Source organism: Martes martes, assembly GCF_963455335.1.
Source record: "Martes martes genome assembly, chromosome: 5".
NCBI lineage: Eukaryota > Metazoa > Chordata > Mammalia > Carnivora > Mustelidae > Martes > Martes martes.
In genome coordinates, this window is record NC_137892.1 from 37,527,822 (window position 1) to 37,549,730 (window position 21,909).

A 21,909-nucleotide genomic window follows, 5' to 3' on the forward strand; every position below is an offset into this window, starting at 1 on the left:
CACACACACACACACACACACAAAATAGCTATTACTCAAGAATTTACAATGGTTGCAATTTTAAAAATTTTCTTCAGGGGCACCTGGATGGCTTAGTTGGTTAAGTATCTGACTCTTGATTTCATCTTAGGCCGTGTCTCAGGGTTGTGAGATGGAGCCTGTCTCAGCCTCTGCGCTGAGCGTGGAGCTTGCTTTAAGATTCTCTCTCTCCCTCTCCCCTGACTCCTCCCACTCCCTCTCTAAAATCAATCAATCAATCAATCAACAATCAAACAATCCCTATGTAGCACCCTCCCTTCACCCCTGATCTTTCTCTCAGCAACAATTTTTTTTTCTTCTGAACCCTGTCAAAGAACAAAAGAAGAAAATAATTTGAGGGGAGGCAATTCAGGATTAAACTAAAATATACTGAACCTGGAACATTTGATTTGGAGAAACTCTTTGTACAGGCCTTCATGTTATAGAGAATGAGAGTATGGGGTTTCAAAGGAGGTAGGTGGTTCTGTGGTTTCATGGAGGTAAGATTAGGGTGGGTTTTTCCAGATTTTTAAATTCTTTCCTGTTAAGATACATATCATTTTGTTTCTCAGAATTTGGGAATATAGTTTAGTTGGCTTGTGTTTGATGTTCATGGACTAGTCTAAGAACATTGGAATTTCTGCTGTTTTCAACTATGCCATTTTCCCATTATTAATTTCTCCTTAATAATCTTATAGATTGTTACTTTCCCTGAGGATATAGTTCTTTTCCCAAGTTTTATAATTCTTTATGTTGTCATGCATGACATGAGAAATCTTTGAATGTACTGACCTATGGAGAATGTCCGTCACATGATATTTTGAAGTTTGTCCTTAGGGATAATGGGAACAGGGGGTGGGGTGAAGAATGGGAAAAATTTGAATTCTAGATTCTGAGTTTAGGGACTCATGGCTTGTCCCTAGGGACAAAACTATAATTTGTTATTGAGATGAATGGATACTCTCCTATGTATTATTTGTGAATAGGAGAGGGGATGGAGAAACAAAGGTTTTAAATGTGATCTTTGATTCTCTTACTCTCCTTCTTTTCTCTTTCTTTCTTTCTTTCTTTCTTTCTTTCTTTCTTTCTTTCTTTCTTTCTTTCTTCTTCATATGCAGCGTGGAGCCCAGGGTGGGCCTTAAAATCATGCCTATGAGATCAAGACCTGGGCCAAGATCAAGTCAGACACTTGACTAAGTCATCCAGGCAGCCCTTTACTCTCCTTCTTTAAGATTCTATCACTTCACAAACGTTTCTCTATTTTTTTGGTACCATTTAAAAAATACTCTTTAAAAAAGTTACAGAAATACCTATAGTCAAAAAGTTTCAATAATTATTGACCTTTACCACCTTGTTTGTTGCCTGCATACCTACTGTACAGTGACCTGGGAAATGCTCTGATGTTAATAACACTAAAGGTCATGACTAGAGCCAAGACTCCTTTAAAACAGAGAATCATTTAGAATAAATGCAGTCCACAGACCAGAGTTATGTTCATGTACTTCTTGTAAATACATACTATAATGGACTCTAGAAGTTTCAAGAGGAAAGGATAGTCACCATGCAGGCCTCTTGTCAAGATGTGCTGTCACTGCAGGCTGCCTGGGAGAGGAGACCTGGACTAATCACTAGGTTTCAGGCACTAGCTAGTGGATATGGGGTTTCCTTTCCATCAATTTGCAGTAACAGGATAATACAAACCATTTCCACTTTCAACTCTCAAAACAATAGCTATTTTAGATATTTATTTGAACCACTCAATTTTGTGTAATATTATTATGTTGAGAGTTTCAGTCTACATTCACAGAACTTGGGGTTTCTCTCCTCAAATACCACATCTGGGAATGATGTGATATTTACATTAAAGAAATTAAGTTTTGCTACAAATCTTCTAAGGAATGTGTTTTTCTCCACGAATCTTTATTCAAGGAATACTTCCATGTTATGCGTAACTTCTAGCACAGTGGCTGTGATTACAGGGTAATTAAAACTAGTTGGAAAACCTTGTGCGACCGAACTTTTAAAGCCAGAGCAAAAATCCTAGGTGATCCTTTGTGAAAGCAAAGTACTTTTCTCTTATATTTCCTTTCTCTTTTTCTGTCTAAAAGATATTTACTGCTTATTTGTTAATAATGTGTTATCTCTTGGCTATTGCCTCTTGAGTAAGATAAATTTAGTTACTATATCTATTCATAAAAACTTCCCTCTGACACACAGGGGGGAAACCTGATGCTCATGGCCTTTCATCAGTTTTTAGAGACTTTTCATCCAGTGTTTGATTACCTTATTTTCTATGAATACTGGTTCTTGTTACCTATGAAACAGCACTTGATCTGGCTTATACAGTGAAATCAATTTGTGTTATTTTTTTCTTTAAAGTGGGCTCTGTGTGTCTTTAATGTTCCTGTGTGCTTGTCATGTATCTTACATAGAATCAGGTGGCAGGAATGCAGGTAGGATATGGCATTTGTTTAGAGTTTTTTCACAGTCAAATGTAAAATCAGGCTTTTTGGACTATTTAGAAAGAGCATGAGAAAAAAATAAATGACATAAACATTATTTCTGTACTAATTTATTTCATTTTGTGGTAGTCATACAGAATGCTGCATCTGTTAACTTTTGGTAGGTGATAGAGGAGGATGAAATATGTATCTTTGATATGGCAGAAAGTAGTCAGACTTTTTTTTAATTTAGGATTTTGTAATCATCTAGGGTCTTTATTTTTATCCTTAGCATATGAAAATTCATTTTTAAAGTTGTAAATAAAACATAGTTGTTGCCTGTAATGTCTTATCTGCTTTTGTTCTTCCGTTTTTATGAGTTTATTCAAATATTACATTAAAGTCAAATGACATGGAATTAGGTTTAAAATTTTCCCTTCATAATAAGCTGTATCAATGGTAATTGCATTGGATTGCTGTTTTAAGTTTTCTGCTGTAGCCATGGAAGAACCTCTCCATTTTTGTCATAAATCTTTTTTTATTTTAAAAAAGCCAAAAAAGAATGTTTATTCAGTTATTCCAAAGAACTTTGAAATGTTTATCATTCCATTAAAACAATATTCTATAAAAATATTCTAAAGGAAAAAATATGTCCTCCTTATAAATAATTTAACCTTCAGTAATGAATTATGTGAAGGAAAATTGTATAAAATTTTCTGACATTTTATGAAGATTCCTACAAATAAGCCAGACAGCAAATAAAATATCTGCAAGACAGAGATGGATACTCAGTAATTTTTTGATGGATTATACACACAGGTATCAAATTATTTGATCCTTACTTCCTAGGAAAGGTTAATGACTCTTTTTGCTTTTACCCTTTTACTTAACTGTTATTTATAAAGATTAAAACAGCGACTACGTTGAAGGATGCATATTCCTATGTGTCAGTATGACTGTACAGGTTTTTCTGATATTATAGGAGACTGAGCCACAAAATGGATGGCGTTGTTAATCATTATTTTTAAAGTTCATTCAGTTCTGTACTGCATGTTCTGCTATGGCTATTAAATCTGAGTGCACCATTCAAAAACCTTTTAACTTAAATGAAACCAGAAAAGACTGTAAATCTTACATATCTATATCTATATTACATATCTATGCAACAATTCACTTAAAATATTAAGAATTAAAAATTTCAAAGTAAAAGATCTTAAAGTTCTTACATGTGCAGACTTTTTCTTTTATCTATAACCAGTGTTAGATTTTTAAATATTTCTGGTTTATATTGAATAAAATACACAAAAATGTGTATTTTATTGTTATTAGACTCCATCATTAATAACTGAAACATGAATAATATTACTGTCCACCTATAATGACCATCATCTATATTCTGGTTTCATTATAATTGCTTTTATATTATTATGTAAATGACATGTTCATTGTATAACCTATGTTTACTGATCTATTGCTAAAAGTGACATTACTCTTATAGAAATAACATTTTTCATCACTTTGGTTTTAAAATATATACTAGTCATAAATGTACTTAATTAAAGTCATTTGGGTATTAGAGCACTTGAGTTTAAAGCAAGGAATATAACACTTTTTCCTGAAACACCTTGAAAGAAATTTGTTGAAAGAAGAGAGCTGTGGCATTCATCAAAAGCTGACCTCTTCCTGTTACAGTCATGGCCAAACTCTTGCTAATTTAACTTGAAATATATTAGTGTAACTCACCACTTTTTTGTGTGTGTTTTAGGTGTGTGGAGGTCATTGCAAAGGAAGGACAAAACCTGAAAGAGCTGTATTTGGTGTCCTGTAAAATCACAGATTATGGTATGTAAAGAGTCATTGTCCTAATCTTTTTTTAGAACGAAGAGTTACAAAATCTGTGAAAACTTTTTGAAAGAAATCACGAGCTACTATCTCATAGAGTCTACTTAATCTTTATTTGCACTAACTCTGGTCATACCAAAAGAAATTAAGAAATCATAAGACTAGGACCCAGAGTAAAATGAACATGTGTATCAGTTCACACACACATGTGTGTGCACACACACACACTCACCTAGGGTTAAAATGTGTGGTTAAAAAAGCTATACAATGAAAATAAATACTGGGAGAACTAAATATTTGGTATAATAAATATAACTAAAGAAGTTATTACTAGAGTTAATTTGCTTAATTTAATGTCATGTCAAATACATTCCCTGCTGACATTCCAAATGGCACACTGTTTAATGCTTCACATTTTTTAAAGCTTTGGAAACTTCCACATTTAGATATGTAGGAAGTGAAGGGTATACATTTGTATGCAAGATTTTAAATTATCTTAATTTTCAATATCTCTTTAGGTAGAGAAAAGCAAGTTGTTTTATAAAAAAAAAAAAATGAGAAGTGTAAAATCATCCTGTTGGAGTAATAAAAGGAAAATAACCTAGCCTTTCCTTTTGTATTCAGCTTTATGTATTTTTTCTTAGTAATTTGTGTATTTAATCTAGAGTTTTAAGCAGATATTTGGCTTTATGGGAGACTGAACTGGTTTTCTTTTTTCTTTTCTGATTTTTTAATTTGTTTGTTTAAATTTGAGACTGTGCTTTTTACCTTGAGGGAAACTAATAATTCATCAAGTTTTTTTTATTGGTAACTGACATATGCTAATAAATGACTCCAATCCTAGGATGTCATGCTGACCATCTGTCCTGGGTGGGAGAACTGTATTTTATCAGCTACTAAATTAAACCATTAGAAAAATTCTATTATAGCTATGATAAAAAATAACAAAATATTTGGTTTTAAATACTGCTAATTTCTTTTTCCTAGTTTATTTTTTAGAAGGGAAAATGAGTCTTATGTGGATTTATTCATCATGTTTCTGGGTTGTTCGGGTCTTTCCTACTTATTCCATGCAAAAGGAGTGTTTTGATATTTTTTTTCCTTGTACTTTGTTTTCTGGTTTCACATATTAGATTGCCACTTAGATACAGTAATTCTAAAACCTATTCTATCTCCCTGTTGTCTAGCACTTAGAGAGTTCTGTCAATCTAGGGCATACAGGTAGATTTGTTAATTAGCTAATGCATTTACTCATTCCAACTCTTTCCTTGGCATTCAAGCTCCTTTACCATTAGTCTACTACCTGCCCCTCCAATCTTATTTTATGTATTTCTCCCCTTTACCTATGCAGTGCCAACGTCAGATTGCTAATGGCCCAGAGAGCTACAGATTAGGTTCCTCAGAATGAACTCTTCAAGGTCCTGCAGTGGAAAATGTTGCTAAAATTACACTCTGTCCCAGCACCTATTAAGTTAGCAAGTGCAAAGAAATGTTCCAGGAGATGTGAAGAAGAACAAGAGCTTTGGACTTGAGATGCAATTGGGACCAAGTTCAGTCTTTTTGTCCTTTTCTGTTCTTTGGCCTTAGGGAAGTTCCTTCACATCTCTGAGGCTCAGTTTCCTCATTTGTCAAACGGGGAATACATGTCTGATGTCATATTTATGTACCCAGCACCAAGTCTAATGATTAGTGTTGGTAAATGTTGCTTTCCTACAGGAGGGGGAAAAGATTTTTTACAAAATTCTCCTACCCTCTTTCCTTTCCTAGGTTTTGGAAGAGGTTTTTGTTGTTGTTGTGGTTGCCATTGTGTATTGTTATTGTTTATTGCTGCTGTTTCTTGATATTATCATGTTTTGGTGTTTAGAAATTTTGGGATTTTTTTCTCCTGGTGAGACAAAAAAGTTGTTAAAACCTTGCCAATATGGTTTACGTTCATTCACTTAGGTTGGTGGATCTTTGCACATTAGTGTCACCTGGGGAGTTTCTAAAGCATACTGATGCCTGAGTTGTATTCAAGACTAATTAAATCAGAATTTCTATGAGGTGGCACCTGGGCACAGGTTTTGTAAAACCTGCCTAAATGATGTTTCATGAACCAAAGTTGAGAACAACTGATCCAGTCCATTTGAAAGGGCCAGAAATGGCCATATAGGGGACTTCCTTGCCGTGGTGATGAGAAATCTATCACAATTTTTCTGGTACCTTAGTCGTGTCAGCTCTGAGCTCTCTGCCTCACCTCATCTCTCTTCCATCTTTCCTTTGGTTCAGAGGGTTCATGGAAAGCCAGTGTTCATCTATTGATTCTGTTCTTCAAAATGTTGGGGCACAATTGAGGAGGAGGGGTAAAGGTCGATAGTTTATGAGATTGTAGTATAATTGCTATTTGATTATAAAATTTTTAAAAATCACTGAAAGTTCAGCTCAGCTCAGCTCTTTTCCCCTGGTAACATGCCAATAACACATGAATAATTTTTGTCAAAAAAGACAGCAAAAAGGATTATTCATTTGTAACCAGAGAAACGGCATGTTATTGGAGGTAACTGCTCTGCTGGGGAAGGCTGGCTGTGATCCTTTGCCCTGTGTTAATTATAAATTTTAAGACAGAAAAACAGATGCCTGTTTTCTTCTTTAACTGGATAAGTAGAGATATATTCTGTAGAACTTTTAGATTATTGAGGCTACTGAAAAGTTGTAAGATTTGTTGTACACCTGATACTGGGGGAGTTTCATCCTTTGAGAGACTACTCCAGAATTCTGCTTCCTATTGCTTTAGTCATATTCAAACTAGTTAGTCTTGTCCTCACCTCCTCCCTCTGTGGTGCTGTGATTGTACATGCTTTCATTATAGTATACGGAGATTTTTGAAGTTTTTGCAAAATGCATTGATTCAGAAACAGCAGCTCGCCTGGCGTATCATTTGTAATTTTTGTCAAGATTCTCACAGATGTTGAATGTGTTATTATAGTACGTAGCAACACCTGGCCAGGCTGTTATGAAGTTATGTTCATTTTAATTGACACATGATCTAGTTGTCATGAAGAAAACTATCATTCTAATAGACTTCTTATTCCCCAAACTGAACATAGATCTTTATGGTAAAGGATGGCAATTATAAACAAATCAATAATTCAAGCCAGCTAAACGGAAAATACAGTCTTGGGAAATTGCTCCCTGAAGAGAAATCTAATATCATCACTTTTCTATCACTGAACAAATATATGTTATATAGGCAGTATTGTGGGGAAAAACTCAAATTTAGGAGTCAGAGAGTTAGGTTAGAATCTAGTTTTGCCTCTTCTTTTCTTTATGACCTTGAACAAGTTACTTAAGCTCCTAGTTTTGTCATCTGTTAAGCACATAATAAAATGTACCATAAAAGGTAGTGAATATGAATTTAAAACATCTGCGTCATGCCTCATGGCATAGTGGGTACTCATTAATTGGCAGTTCTTAATATAATAGAATTGTCTCTTTCTCTGAAGAAGAATCGGCTCTCCTCCCCCTCCTCTCCCACCTCCCCCTCTTCCCTCAAACCTCTCCAAGTGTGGCTTTCCTGTCTATGCGAATCATGATCTAGAAGTTTGGTCTGTATTAGTCTGTACTTGTCTCGTTGACTTCTATACCTAAGCTATCTAAGCCAGATTCTTATTAGTAGGGAGCAAAGGGAAAGATGCGGCAGAAAGCTAAAATCTTTCATTTGCCTCCCCATCTTAGGGGAGGTATCTCTTCTTTATTTTTGTTTGGATAATTTTCTCTTGGCTCCCATTATGCTTTCTTTTGTTCCGAGAATTGTCAGCTAGTTTTCAACCTACCTTTCTACCTGCCTTCAAATACTTTTCTGTTGAAAGTCCTCTTTTGGAAAATTGTATCCTTGGGATTGAAAGGAAGACAAGGAATAGAAAGTGACATGTATCCTTCAAGCCTGTGGAGGTCAGAGCCAGTCTGTCTGGGGCTGCATGGCACAGAACAGGAGGTGTAATGAATGGGATGGATGAATAAAGCGCTTGCCTCCCCTTATATCTCCAGAGTGAGTTTTACCAGTGTGACCCTGTGTCAGGGAGCAGTTGTAAAAAGGACCTAGGTTTCCTTTTGGGTTGTTATCATATTTCCTTTGACTTCAGCCACTCCTGAGACCCCTAGAAATATACTTTAGAGGGTATCTTTTGATTTACCTCTCAAGTTGTCAAATAAACTTTAATTAAAGAGGACTGTAAACACTTAACTACTGACTGATGTTTGTGGCCTACAAGGTCACTGACAACCCACAGACTCACTCTGTGCCACTCCGTCGGCTCTCTGTCACTCCCACGGTCCCTGGGGCTACTGCTCCAGGGCAGTCTTTGGTTGCCTCCTTCTCTGCTTGCCATTGGTCTGCTGTCTGATTTGGGACTTTTAAACCTAACCTCAAGGCTTACTGCAAAACTTTTGGATTGTTCTGAGCAAAAGGTCTTCCAAGTCAAGGATGTCACTATTCCCATGATTATCTATTTGAGACGTCATTTCAATTGGTCTGCCACGCAACAGACATGATACGTATTCATTCTGTCAGCAGATAGATTCAGCACCTACTGTGTGCTGGGATCTGTGTTCGATGCAAGATATAAATAGTTTCTGTATTCCCGGAGCTTTCAATCAGATGGGATTGAGAGAACAGGGATAACCTGCTCATTTTAAGGAAAAAAAAAGGGTAATTCATTTCCTTCCTCAAGACAAGAAGAATGGCAGGGAGTGGCCTGCTGACATTAATCTTTTCTTTGTTGTAACCCACACCTCACCTCAGCCTTGTTGACCTTCTAACGTTATTGAAAGATTTATAGGTTGTACATTCCCTATCTCTTCTTGGGCAACCAGATCTCTTCATCTGTTAGTTAACCCAAATTAGGATCCTGGATGCATCATTAAAATAAATAAGCACGCTGAAGAAACAAAAAGAAATCCTAACAAGCATTCTGGATTATGCTCCTATCAAGAGTGCTTCGTCTTTTCTTATCAAACCAACACTGATGAATTATTCAAGAAAAAGGCTCATACCAAAAATAATTTTGCTCTTTATATATATATTACGTTATTTTTCATATTACTAGGTATGCATTACATACAATGATGTTCCATTTAAAATTAAATTCCTGGTTTTTCCTTTTACATTTTTTTTCATTTTCAAATTGTATTTCAAACTGTTGCAAGATTGCTGGGTAAAATTCAGCTCCTTTTGTCAGCAGGAATAACTCTAATAGTTGTAAAGTGACAGAGAAGAACTTTAGAAAATACATTTGCAAGTCAAAAAGAATGTCTTATTGTTTACTGTTGATTATTCATGGTTTTTTTCCATTCTATCATTTAAATATAGATAGCTTTTATTGTTTCTAACAAAATAGTACTAAATTGCTAAATCTTCCATTGTTGCAAATTTACCTTGTTTATATGTCCATCTTAAAAGTTATTTCTTTTCACTTCTAATTCTCTATTTTTATTCCTGAAGTTCCTCACTACTAGGTTGATATGCCTACTGTTGTACTTAGCAAATACTATATCCTTTTTTTCCTTCTCAGTAATGGTCATAATTTCTCCCCCCAAATTTGGTATTTGGTATTTAATTGCAACTTTTTCTAAATGCTTTTCTTTGCTTAGCAGCAAAGAAATTGTTGACTTTCTTCCTCAGTTCCTAGGTCATCCTAAGACCACAGCTACATAACCTTGAAATAAAAGGCTGAACAATAATAATGCTTATCACTTTGGCTTGCCATAATAGACCACAGAATCTCAAATCTTTTGAGAAGGACTTAAAAGACGTTTCTTCAAGAAAATGCTCCCATAACCAATTCAAAGATGAACTCTTGCTTCATCTATAATGGAGTTGTTTTTTTTTTTTTAAATTAAGAAACCTTTAACCTACATTTAAAAGACAAACAGACCAATTTCTATTTGATTGCCCCTAAATTTTCTTATAACTCCAAATGCATCTATGTTGTTGCCCTAAATTAATTTATTAATTTTTTATAAATAAATACTAAATTTCTATATTTAACTGCATTATTAAGTGAAATATTAACTTTCCAACTTTTCTCACTTTTAGCATTTCTAAAATGTAGTATTTAATTTTAATTAGCTGTTTTTAACATTAATCTTGTAAAAGAAATTTGTCCCAAATCACATAGTCATTTTTCAGAGTTTTCATTTTTAACCCTCATTGCTTTGTGTCCTTGAGTATGCAGACTAAGCATTTGTTTTCCTTGCACCATGCTGTATTATAAATAGAATTATTATTGATTATTATCAGTGATTAACAGATCTAAAGGGGACTGCAATGAACACCAAGATAATTGCAATAATCCTAGATCCTACACGAGTAACAGTTTCCTGATGTTAAAACTTCTTCAAGGGGCGTCTGGGTGGCTCAGTGGGTTAAGCCTCTGCCTTTGGCTCAGGTCATAGTCCCTGGGATCGAGTCCCACATCGGGCTCTCTGCTCAGCAGGAAGCCCACTTCCCCCTTTCTTTCTGCCTGCCTCTCTGTCTACTTGTGATCTGTCTGTCAAATAAATAAATAAAATCTTTAAAAAAAAAAAAAAGAACTTCTTCAAAATAGAAGTCTTGAGCAGTAGTAACGTCTCTATTACAAGGATTATTCAAGCTGAGGGGCACCTGGCCAGCTCAGTCGGTGGAGGATGCTACTTTTGATCTCAGGATCATGAGTTTGAGCCCCACATTGGGTGTAGAGATTACTTTTTAAAAATCTTTAAAAAGAATTATATATGCTGAGATAATCTCTTTAGGAGAATATGGAAAGATGGAAGCATTGAGTAAGAAATTGACCAAATGATGTTTAAATTCCTTTCTAATCCTGTGATTTATTCTGGACTGCTTTTGTGTTTTATTTCATTCAGCAGATAATTACTGTGTAAGTGCTGCCTGGGTGGTGTGGAGAATATGGAGATGGATAGAAAGTATACACTCTGATGTTGAGAAAGAAGATAGAAGCAGTGAAAAGTTTCCTAACATATTAAACAATATGATGACGTCAAATATAAAAATAGGCCCTCTAAGACATAGGGGTTCAAGGAGGGCAAATCATCAGAGATTTAAATCATTGGGGAACTATTTGTGGTGGAAGAGGCATGAGAGGACAGAGATGAGAAGGAAGGGCATTTGAGGTAGTACAGCCCTAGGAAAGGCTCAGAGCAAGAACAGGTGTCTGAATGGATGAGTTTGTATGCGTTAGTTAATCTAAAGAAAGAACAGAAATCATCCAAAGTGATTACGTGCACACACGGGCAAATTTTGAAGAAACCTTATGAAAATATTCTAGTTGAAAATTCAGGGTAAGTTCCAACTTTCATCTCAACTTTTCCTGTCTTATTCACCATTCCCATGGTAACAACTTCACTTAACATATATAAAAGGAAACACTACTTTGAGTTCTAAGTAATCAAGTATCCAGTTCAATTGAAGGAAATCAAATGGTAAACTTTCATGACAATAATCGTAATAATAAAATAGTTAATATTTTTTAGGTTTTTTCTGCGGGTATTATTTATTTAATCCCCTTAACACCCCACATTAGATAGTACTATTAAATTTAGGCCTGCAGGGGCGCCTGGGTGGCTCAGTGGGTTAAAGCCTCTGCCTTTAGCTCCTGTCATGATTCCAGGGTCCTGGGATTGAGCCCCACATCGGACTCTCTGCTCAGCAAGGAGCCTGCTTCCTCCTCTCTCTCTGCCTGCTTCTCTGCCTACTTGCGATCTCTGTCAAATAAATAAAATCTTTTAAAAAAAATAAATAAAAAAATAAAAAATAAATTTAGGCCTGCAGATATAGAAACTGAGGCCTGGAAAGGCTCAGGTTCACATAATTTGTGAGTAGTGATGTGATATGGGTTCAATGGTACGTCAGTCTCTTGCATAATCACTCATAGGTCAGTGATGTGCTTATAAGTATTTATTGCTAGACAGCCTTGTTAGATTTTCCCAGTTCTCAGAGCTTAAAAAATATAACTGAATCCTGTGCTACCATGTTTGTCCATCTGTGTATAAAAAACAATGACACAAAGCAGCTACCCCTTAAGATCTAATTATATTGTTATAGAACTTAATAGATTTAATGTGCTTATTCACTATAACTTTGTTATGCCGACACCAAATACCAGTTGCATGCTGTGATTAAACATTCCCTAGCCGGAAGGTAGAGACTCTCATTGATGTTCAATGTGTATTCATGTATTCAACAAATATTTTCTTAATAATTTCAAAACTGTCTATAATTCTTCAGAAATAAAAAATTTTTCGTATATCTCCTTTCTAAATTTCCCCCCAAAATTTATGAAGGAAGCAGAAATATTATTGATTTTTTAAAATAGAGAATAAAGTTGAGCCCAGACAGTTTTAATTAATTAAGCAAAGCTAGAACTAAAATCTCCTACTGTAAATCATTTACTGAATTATGTGCAGATAACTCCTCAAATGTCTCTGCTTTTCATATAGAAATAATTTCTTCATTGAAATAGTCCTTTAAAAGCAATTTCAGCCAACATTAAATGACATAATTTCATAGCAGTTTTTAAAAGTACAGCTGTTTCTAGAGACATGCAGTTGTACCATTCTCAAAAACATAAGCAACTGTTCTTTAAGTTCATCTAGCGTGAACCTGAGCTCAGAAGTTCCTCAGTGTCATCATCTGTCTCAGGTGCCCGTTACTTTTCTTCCCTTAAGGAGAGCCGCTTCCAGTAATATTCTCTGAAAAGTCAGCACGGAATCTCTTTGGTGTGGCTTTGCTCTCTACCTCCTCTATGCTCTTAATTTTAGAGCAGCTCATTTCTCAGACATCATGAAAAGTAGGAGTAGAAAGGGAGGAAAACCCAAGAGCTGCATCTCTTCTAAAGCGTCAAACCATATATCCTCCACTTACAAGTGTTTTCTTAGGGTTTTACCTTCTCTTTGAAATGGTTTTGTCCTCCTCAGCGGATGTTTGACTAAATCTTTTTCATGATTTGCTGGTCATTTAGCGTACTTAAGATACTTGTCACCTAATTTATTTTGAAAAAAAAAAACAACATTTATTAAGTTTCCCCTTAGAAAGTGATAGTAATGCTCATAATAAAATATAAATTGAACATTAAAATAATTCATTTTACTGTATGTCTGTCACTAGGTAGGCTCACATCATTATATCCACTAACACTGACAGTAATTGAGCTTTATAGAAGGTCTTTCTCTTAACACTTATTAGTAGGACTTTCGTATATATTTTATTTAAAGATTTTATTTATTAGTCAGAGAGAGAGAGAGAGAGAGCACGAGCACAGGCAGAGGCAGAGGGTGAAGCAGGCTCCCTGCCAAGCAAGGAGCCCGATGAGGAACTTGATCCCAGGACGCTGGGGTCAAGACCTGAGCTGAAGGCAGCTGCTTAACCGACTGAGCCACCCAGGCATCCCAGGACTTCCGTTTATTAAGAGCAGCTTTCTATTATTGACTTTGTGGTTTACCTGAGTTCAATTAATATAGGAAAGAAAAGAATAATACATTATTTTTTCTCTTTATTGACCAGCTTTCAAAATATTAGTTAGGTTTCCATCTTCTTCTAAACGTAACCTGTGAAGAGTTATTGTTGTTGCATTATCATTATAAGCTCAGCAATCCATTGCAGTTGTTTTCTTACTGATACTCAGTTTGTCCTGCCTTTGGTAGTGGAAGCTTCTGTAAGTTTGTTCCTGTGTGCTTTTGGTATAGAATGATTATGTCAAGATACAACAGGCTCACTTTGTGCATTTCATATTAGAGACATGGCATCAGCTGCTTTTCTAAAGAACTCTGGTTCTTTGAGTGAATTAGGCTTTCCCCCCCCCTTTTTCTTTAATTTAGAGAACTTCCTTCTTTAAAGTCTGTTGCACTCTGAATCTTATATCACTGTATTTTCTTTTATTCATCCAGCTTAAAACTTACTCTATATTTCAGCACAAATCCAATCCTTCCATTACAATTCAGCAGTATCAGTCCTTGAGTTTTAAAGCATCCTCATTTAGGGATTTCCTACATACTAGAAACTTCTAGTCCCTTATATCCGACACTGTCTTAATTTTACTGGCATGTTCTGCTTTTGGAGAAGTTAGGGGTGGGACTTAGGAAGGAGAACTAGTTTTACATTTTAGGTACTCCATCAACTTTTTGGAGATTTCCTTCTGATTTTATTTGTCTCTGATTTTCTGCATTTGTTTTAAGTAAGGGCTAAAATTAGACTTCTTGGATCCATTTGGAAATAAGTAGAAAACTGTTCAAACTGTATGGTCTTATATAATCTCATTCAGGGGCTTTCAGACTTGCTTCTCCTACAGTGAAAAATGCATTTTGCATTTATAGTGCTTGTTGTACTCTCACTAAATTGATTTCATCTCTTACCAGAATGACCAGCAGTTGAACTGCTGTGATTCAGCTTCTTCGATGTATAGATAAGAACTACATCTGTCAGTCAATGACCTGCTCAAGAGTAGAAAACAGATGGATTTCCTTGATACAAAATGGTCACTGTTCTTCTTGAGGTAGAAGGTGCCAACCTTCCCATGCTCATCAAATCCCGCATGTTGCCTTTATTATCTGTGAAATAAGGGATTAGTAGTGCTTCCATCTTATATCTTTGGGAGAAAGAGAAGCAAAGAGATTCTTTTGATGATTGATTTCACCTTAGACAGATACTAAATGGAACTTTCTCCAGAGGCAAAAAAGGTAGTTTTGTTAATTTCCTAATTTGGTAAATCAAATGTACTTTCAATTTATATATTAAACTATTCATTTTAACCCTTATCCTAATACGTTTCCTTGGGATTTTAAGATTCAGTCACCTAAAATTTATCTGTCAAATGTGTTCCTTTTCTTGGGTTTATCTGCATGACATTAAATAAATAGTTTGAACTTTTCAACTTTTCAAACAATTGTATTGAGTTGACATGGCTGATCCAGCCTATGTGTGTCTGTGTGCAGTGTGTGCCGAACACCTGAAAGCGACTTGTCTTTCATTAAGAATGACTGAGTGTGGGCAGAGAAAAAGAGATTTTACGAATTAGAAATAAGAAGTAAACAAAAGAAAATTCTGTCTATCTTCAGGGAGTTATGGTACTTTTGTAGTTGATATATGTGTGTGTGTGTGTGTATGTATGTATATATATATATATATATATATATATATATATATATATATCCATCAAAATACTTTCATACTGGGGCACCTGGGTGGCTCAGTGGGTTAAAGCCTCTGCCTTCGGCTCAGGTCATGATCCCAGAGTTCTGGGATCGAGCCCCACATCAGGCTGTCTGCTCAGCAGGGAGCCTGCTTCCTCCTCTCTCTCTGCCTGCCTCTCTGCCTACTTGCGATCTCTGTCAAATAAATAAATAAAATCTTTAAAAAAAAATACGTTCATACTGATACAATGTAAAATTTGTTTGCCATGATATTTTTATATGGTAAATAATTCTTAGAAGCAGAAAAAAATTACATAGAAAACTAGCTAAGTATCGTTTGATGATTGAATGATGATTTTTAATCATGTCTTTCTTTCTCAGATGAAATTTTTTTCCTTCCTACTATCTCTTTCCTCACATATATGTATGTCTAGGAGCTTCTCCAAGAAAGCAGTTTTGCTTTGAAGGTGTTTTACTTCCTCTCATAAAGGATTCTTCTGTTCTTCTAGATTTAAAATCACAGTAATACCCTAGTAGGCTCCAGCCCCTTCCCTGCCCTCTGTCTGTTTGAGAATCTCTCTGAAGTCAGCTTTGGGAAGTCCGTTTTGGAGTTCTGAAGTCCAGAGATGCTTCTCTGGTGTACTGAGGACAAGACAGTTGTGCATGAAGCTGCTCATGACCAAGCTGAAATCATCCAGAATGACACTTTCTGAATGTGCTTGAGGAGAATATATTTGAAATTTTAAATCATGTATATCCTATAGTAACCAAAAACTTCTTTTAAATGAATGAGAATAATATATATATTATAATTACACATATATAATAGCATACGATTCAAGCCAATTTTGAACAGCAATAAGGAACTTAACATTTCAGCTCTACAAAATAAACGAAGACTTTGAAATTCAATCAGTCCTATTTTATGTTGAGGCAAATGTATCTTGGCTTTTTCTGAGAATCATACCTTCTGCTCTCGTTTACATAAGAAATTGCATGAAATCCTTTAAAGCATTCATTTTCAACTTCGCCACTACAACACACCTTGCATTCAAGGCTTGGAAATGATTTACTTTCTTTTTTTTTTTTTTTTTTTTTTTTTAAGATTTTACTAATTTGACAGACAGAGAGCACAAGCAGGCAGAGAGGCAGACAGAGAGAGAGGGAAGCAGGCTCCCCACTAAGCAGAGAGCCCGATGCGGGGCTCGATCCCAGGACCCTGAGATCATGACCTGAGCCGAAGGCAGCAGCTTAACCCACTGAGCCACCCAGGCGCCCCGGAAATGATTTACTTTCTAAAAAATTATAAATTAGGACAAATTCAGTAATTTCTTCTCTTAAAGTCACTTGGATTCTGGTAGAATTTTCTTGAGCAGCAGGAGGGGTGAGTTTAGCAAGCATGTTGAAATTTGCACATAATTTGTGGCTTCTTTCTTGTCACATGGCATGCGGTATTTACCAGGATAGTATTATTCATTATTGACATGCTTGTGAAATGTGTTATTATGAAAGCCAGTCACCTCTTCTCCATATGCATGTTCCCCCCAAATTTCTGTCATGTTCTTTTATTCCAGCAATATTTGGGGGCTGGAGTAATTTAGGGAATGCTCCTGAGTATGTGCCATACATGTCAGTGTTATCCATCATATTTATCATTCTGTGGAGGAAAACATGGGTTCTAGAGCTGGTGGCCCTTGAGGACAATAAGACACCAAACAGCATAGACCCGAGGAAAGACCCTCTCAACTACACACACAAAGGCACGAGAGGCTGTGCCTTTCTACAATATGCTGCTTTTCTCACGCAGCACATACTTTATCCTTTTGCTAGATTGTTGCTGTGAAACTTACTCTACTCTTTCACATTTATGAAAAAATATAATTTTTAAATTTCTATTCAAGGAAGTGGTCTTTATTTTTAATAGCCTATGCAGCATATACTTTTACATTTGTTATTTTAAGATACAACATTTAAATTAGACACCTACTATAATTTCTTATGGTTTCCTGGATATGGCAAGGCTCCCGAAAACATTTTTTACATGCAGTGGGCTCTACAAATATTTACCTCTGTTTTTCAACTTCAGGAAACCAGTTGAAAATTGTAGAATTAGACTTTGGGGCTGTGTAGGGTATTTTCTGACTATTACAAATCTATCTAAATCTACAACCTGCTAGGAAAGATCGAATCCCTTCCAGCTTGTGATTGTAATATATGATTTGTGTGGACTTGAGTCTGTCTCACAAATGCATTTAATATTTCTGAACCGAGCTTCTGTTCTGTGCCAGGCAGGTTTCTAACTGTGCGTGTTCAGTCCACTGATTGACTGACTGAGAGCCAAATTATTCTCACTAACACATACTCAATTCCCAACTACTACAGAAAAGATGGCCTCCCGGGCCAAAATTGGACCCTCACTAACAAAGCTTGCTTTCTGCCACTAGTAATACTTACACAATGAATGAAAATTCAGTGACCTATATTCTTCCATTTAAATCCTTAAAAATTTAAATTAAAACTTTGTCAACAGTAATTCTAACCATACTGAGGCAAAAAGAGTGTTCCCTGCAATCTGGCAGCACTAAATGTAATTCATAACTATCAAAAATCCGTTTTCTCTGCATAACTTTAAAGAACGCTCCTGATGTCTTGAAAATTCCATGCAATTTTCTTTAAAAGTTGGTTTGGAATGCCACTGTGCATCTTGAAGCCCACATACAGTGAGTTAAATTACAGCAATAGCATATTTCTCAAGCACCATATAGTTGCAAATCCTTTATCCTGAAGTACATAGTGAAGGATTTTCTCCTTGAACAGTGAAGGAAGTTGAACTTTGGGGTTGTTTCAATTTAACACATGATGTGCTGCACACTTAAAGCTGTGTTTTGCCTTTCCTACCTTTTCTTCTTTATTCATCCCCACTTCCTATAAAAGGAATTAAGTCTATAATGCCAATTATAAAACTGGATCCGTATTATCACTTTTCTCAAAGCATCATTTCCCCACACTGCCAAATGGAAGTACTTACTTTTCAGTGGGTTAATCTAAATGCAGAGTAGAAGGGCTATTATTCATCACCCCCATTTCTGCCGCTCCTTTATAACCACTGCTGGTCTTCTCTGACTCAGTAAATGGCATCACTGTTCACCTTGTTATCCCAGCCGAAACTTAGATGTCCCTGATGCCTCACTTTTCTTCATACCTCTCATCACATCCATTAATAAGCCAGGTCAGCTCTACCCTTGAAATAGATCTCAAATAGAGCCAACTCCACTGATAACCACACTGGCCACTTCATTGTATTTTGTATTTGTCTTCTCACTTTACAGTCTGTTTATCACAGAGCGGCTACTAATGAGTCTTCTAAAAAATTCTTGAATGGAGGAACAAATTAAAATGTTACTAAAGTTAATTAGTTCATGACTTTAGCAATATGCTGTTTGTCCTGGATTATAGACCTAAAACCATGAGAAACACTAAAAATTAAACATGTAGATGCTTTGCCTACCATAGGATTTACTATGTACAACTAAACATTTAACATTAAGCCATCATAGACCACCATTGGCACAGTCTATTCAGAATGATGAGGATGGGAACCTCAGCTTGCCAGAGGACAGTGTTAGGCAGTCCTCTTCTGTAGACCTTGCAGCACTCCATGTCACAGCTCACCCAGCAGTCAGGGAAGCATTTTCTTTTACCACCAGATGAAGCTCAAGTGCAAGGAGATGAGATCCACATAGTGTCGTTATGGGCACTGCCCTGGCTTAGAAACATCAAACTCCCAAGAACTACTATCTCGTGGAATGACCAATAGGCATAACATCTAGCATCCCTGAAATTTACATGGCTAGTTACAAGAATGACTGCACTGAAGGGATCCAAAGCAGTGGTATCCCCATCAGGTATTTATACTGCTCTTTGCTATCTACCAATTAGCTGTCATTGTTACTTTAAAGCAATGTTACTTTAAAGCAGTGTTACTTAAAAGTAACATGGTTAATGTACCATTTTAGGGGAACAGATCTAGAAAGTTAACCAAAGGTCAACTTCTCATTCAGAAAAGGAGACGTTTGTTAGCTCTTTACCCACTGTTAATCAGCTTGAGATTTGGCATTAATTTTAACATTATTTTGTATTTATTAGAGGGCAGATATCTAACTACCATATTTCTTGCTTTTTCTGCCCAGCTTTTTTTTTTTTTTTTTTTCTTTAAGGAACAGACATTTTACTCCTAAAACTGAGATAAAAGGAGTAAGCCATTCAGCAGTATGGCACTGCTGTCTCTGTACCCTTCTTTTCCTGCCTCTGGACTACTACTCTGGACTACCTGGCCTTACTGGGGGCTCTTGAAACCTTACACACAGTCCAGACTTACTGGCAAGTACAAGCACTTTTAGAGTTTCCATTTTGTTTTTGCATGAGGGAGGAGACCTAGCTAACACGAGGCAGCAAAATCACTAGGACTAGTACAAGCATCCCTAATGTATCAGTCTAGTCCCCAAATGACACAACTAAACAGGAAAAAAAAAAGTCATTGAAAATTTGCTACTGTAGCAATTTACTTTGCTATTGTTGGACAGACCTGTAAACTGGCACCTAGTATCCCCTAACCAACACAGTGTTCTTGGAAAAAAAGCTGTCAGTTTTGTAAACATCTTTTAAAGCAGGTGTTTCTATTTTTAAATCTCCTGGGATTGGGGGATGAGGAGTCAAATTTGTAAACTTCTAGCTAATACAATTATTAGTGGGAAACTATTGCAAGAATGTGTTATATAATGTGCTACAAATTCCATCTAGAAGTATTTCCAGCTAGCTTTTTTTTACAGGTTCTGAGATTATGGAAGACAGAAGTTTTACCCTATAGGATTGGGCTAAAAGATTATCAGGCTTGAGAGCTATAGGAGCCATCAGAAATATGGATTTCTTTGAAGCCCCTGCTTTTTAAAGTGGAGGAGACCGAGGTTCATTTTCCCCCAGCTCCAGATCCAGTCCTCTTTCCCTGGCTGGGGGCCTTGTTCTCCCATCAAATCACCTGGTTCCCCCATCTTCTAACCTCAGGCTTCTTTGTGAGACCATTCAGGCCTACCTTTCCTTAGAATTGGAAAGGGGGGTAGAAAATATGTTTATCATTTAAGTAAATCATGTTATAACAGAATATTATTTCTTTAGTATGTTGATTTCAGATATGTCTTTATTAACTTCTTATATAAATTTAAATAATAATATATAATTTCTTACCTAATAGTTTGGATTATATAGGATAATGTTGTTATTTGTCAGTTTATTCAAGAATGGGGAAAGTTGTGTTTGTGAAGAAAAGTGTGTGGGGCTTTTATACAGAAGTATTTTAAAAATACAAGATCACAATTTGTTTACCCAGTACTTGAATGGTATTTAGCTATGTATACAATATTAAAATTACAGTTATTTTCTTTCAGTATTTTGAAGATACTGTTCCACTATCTTCTGGCTTCCATTGTATTGAGAGAACTGACAATAATCATTCCTTTTTTAGTGATTCCTTTTTCCTCTGTTGTAATACCTTTTTTATTTTTTTCTTTTAGTTGTTCTCCAGTTTTTCTATGACAGCTTTACTTATATATTTCTCTTTGTTTGTCATACTTGGAATTTGCAGACCATCTCAAGTCTGAGACTCAGTTCTTTAATCAGTTTGGGGCAACTTTCAATTATTATGTTCCCAAACATTGCCTTTCTTCCATTATCTCTATGCTTTTCTTATGGATACTTAGTTAATTTAATTTAGTTAGTCACATATTAGACTTCCTTTTCTATTGATCTCTTTTATATTATATATCCCTGTGTTATAAAGGATGTTATCTTCAGATCTGTCTTCCAATGAATTAATTTTTTCTTCAGTTCGATCTAATTTACTCTTTAAGCTGTCTGTTGCATTTTGATGATCATAGTTTTAATTTTTAGAAATTCTGATTCATTTTTAGATAGTCTTTTTATTTGTTCATGTTTTCAATTTCCTTTTTATTTCTCAAATAGTTTAAATATACATTTGTTACATTTATAATCTTGGAATTTAAAATCTGAAGTCCTCTGGGGCTTATTCTTATTTTTGTTTTGTTTTGTGTTTTAACTGTGAGCTCCTCTGAGCTTTATCTGTGGAACTACTGTTGGACTTGGGCTAATGGATGTGCCTTCAAAGATCTATGTTTACTTCCACCAGGAGCTCTGGGACACCACCAGTTTGGACAAATGAGTTTGAGTTTATTTCTTGGGTAAGGATTTCCAAGAGCAGGAAAAAAGGGTAATTCATAGTCCAGATTTATGTGAGGGATGGTATAGGGCTGATTCTCAGATGAGATAGCTTTCCATTCTCAGCCCTACATGGTCATTAAACTCAAGACTACCAAGATTAGTAAGTCTCCCCAAGGTAATTGTAACATTCTTCCTTAATTTGGGGGTCCTTTAA

The 21,909-nt window shown here is 35.7% G+C and overlaps 1 protein-coding gene across 1 annotated transcript in view; it reads left to right on the plus strand.

The window, feature by feature from the left end:
* FBXL17 (F-box and leucine rich repeat protein 17) overlaps positions 1–21,909 on the plus strand; it is a gene marked incomplete at its 5' end in the record, with an annotated part of 499,405 nt that overhangs the window by 334,168 nt on the left and 143,328 nt on the right. The window contains one exon of the mRNA XM_080803904.1: positions 4,225–4,301. Coding sequence (XP_080660030.1) covers positions 4,225–4,301 — 77 coding nt within the window. The remainder of the gene's footprint in view (positions 1–4,224; positions 4,302–21,909) is intronic.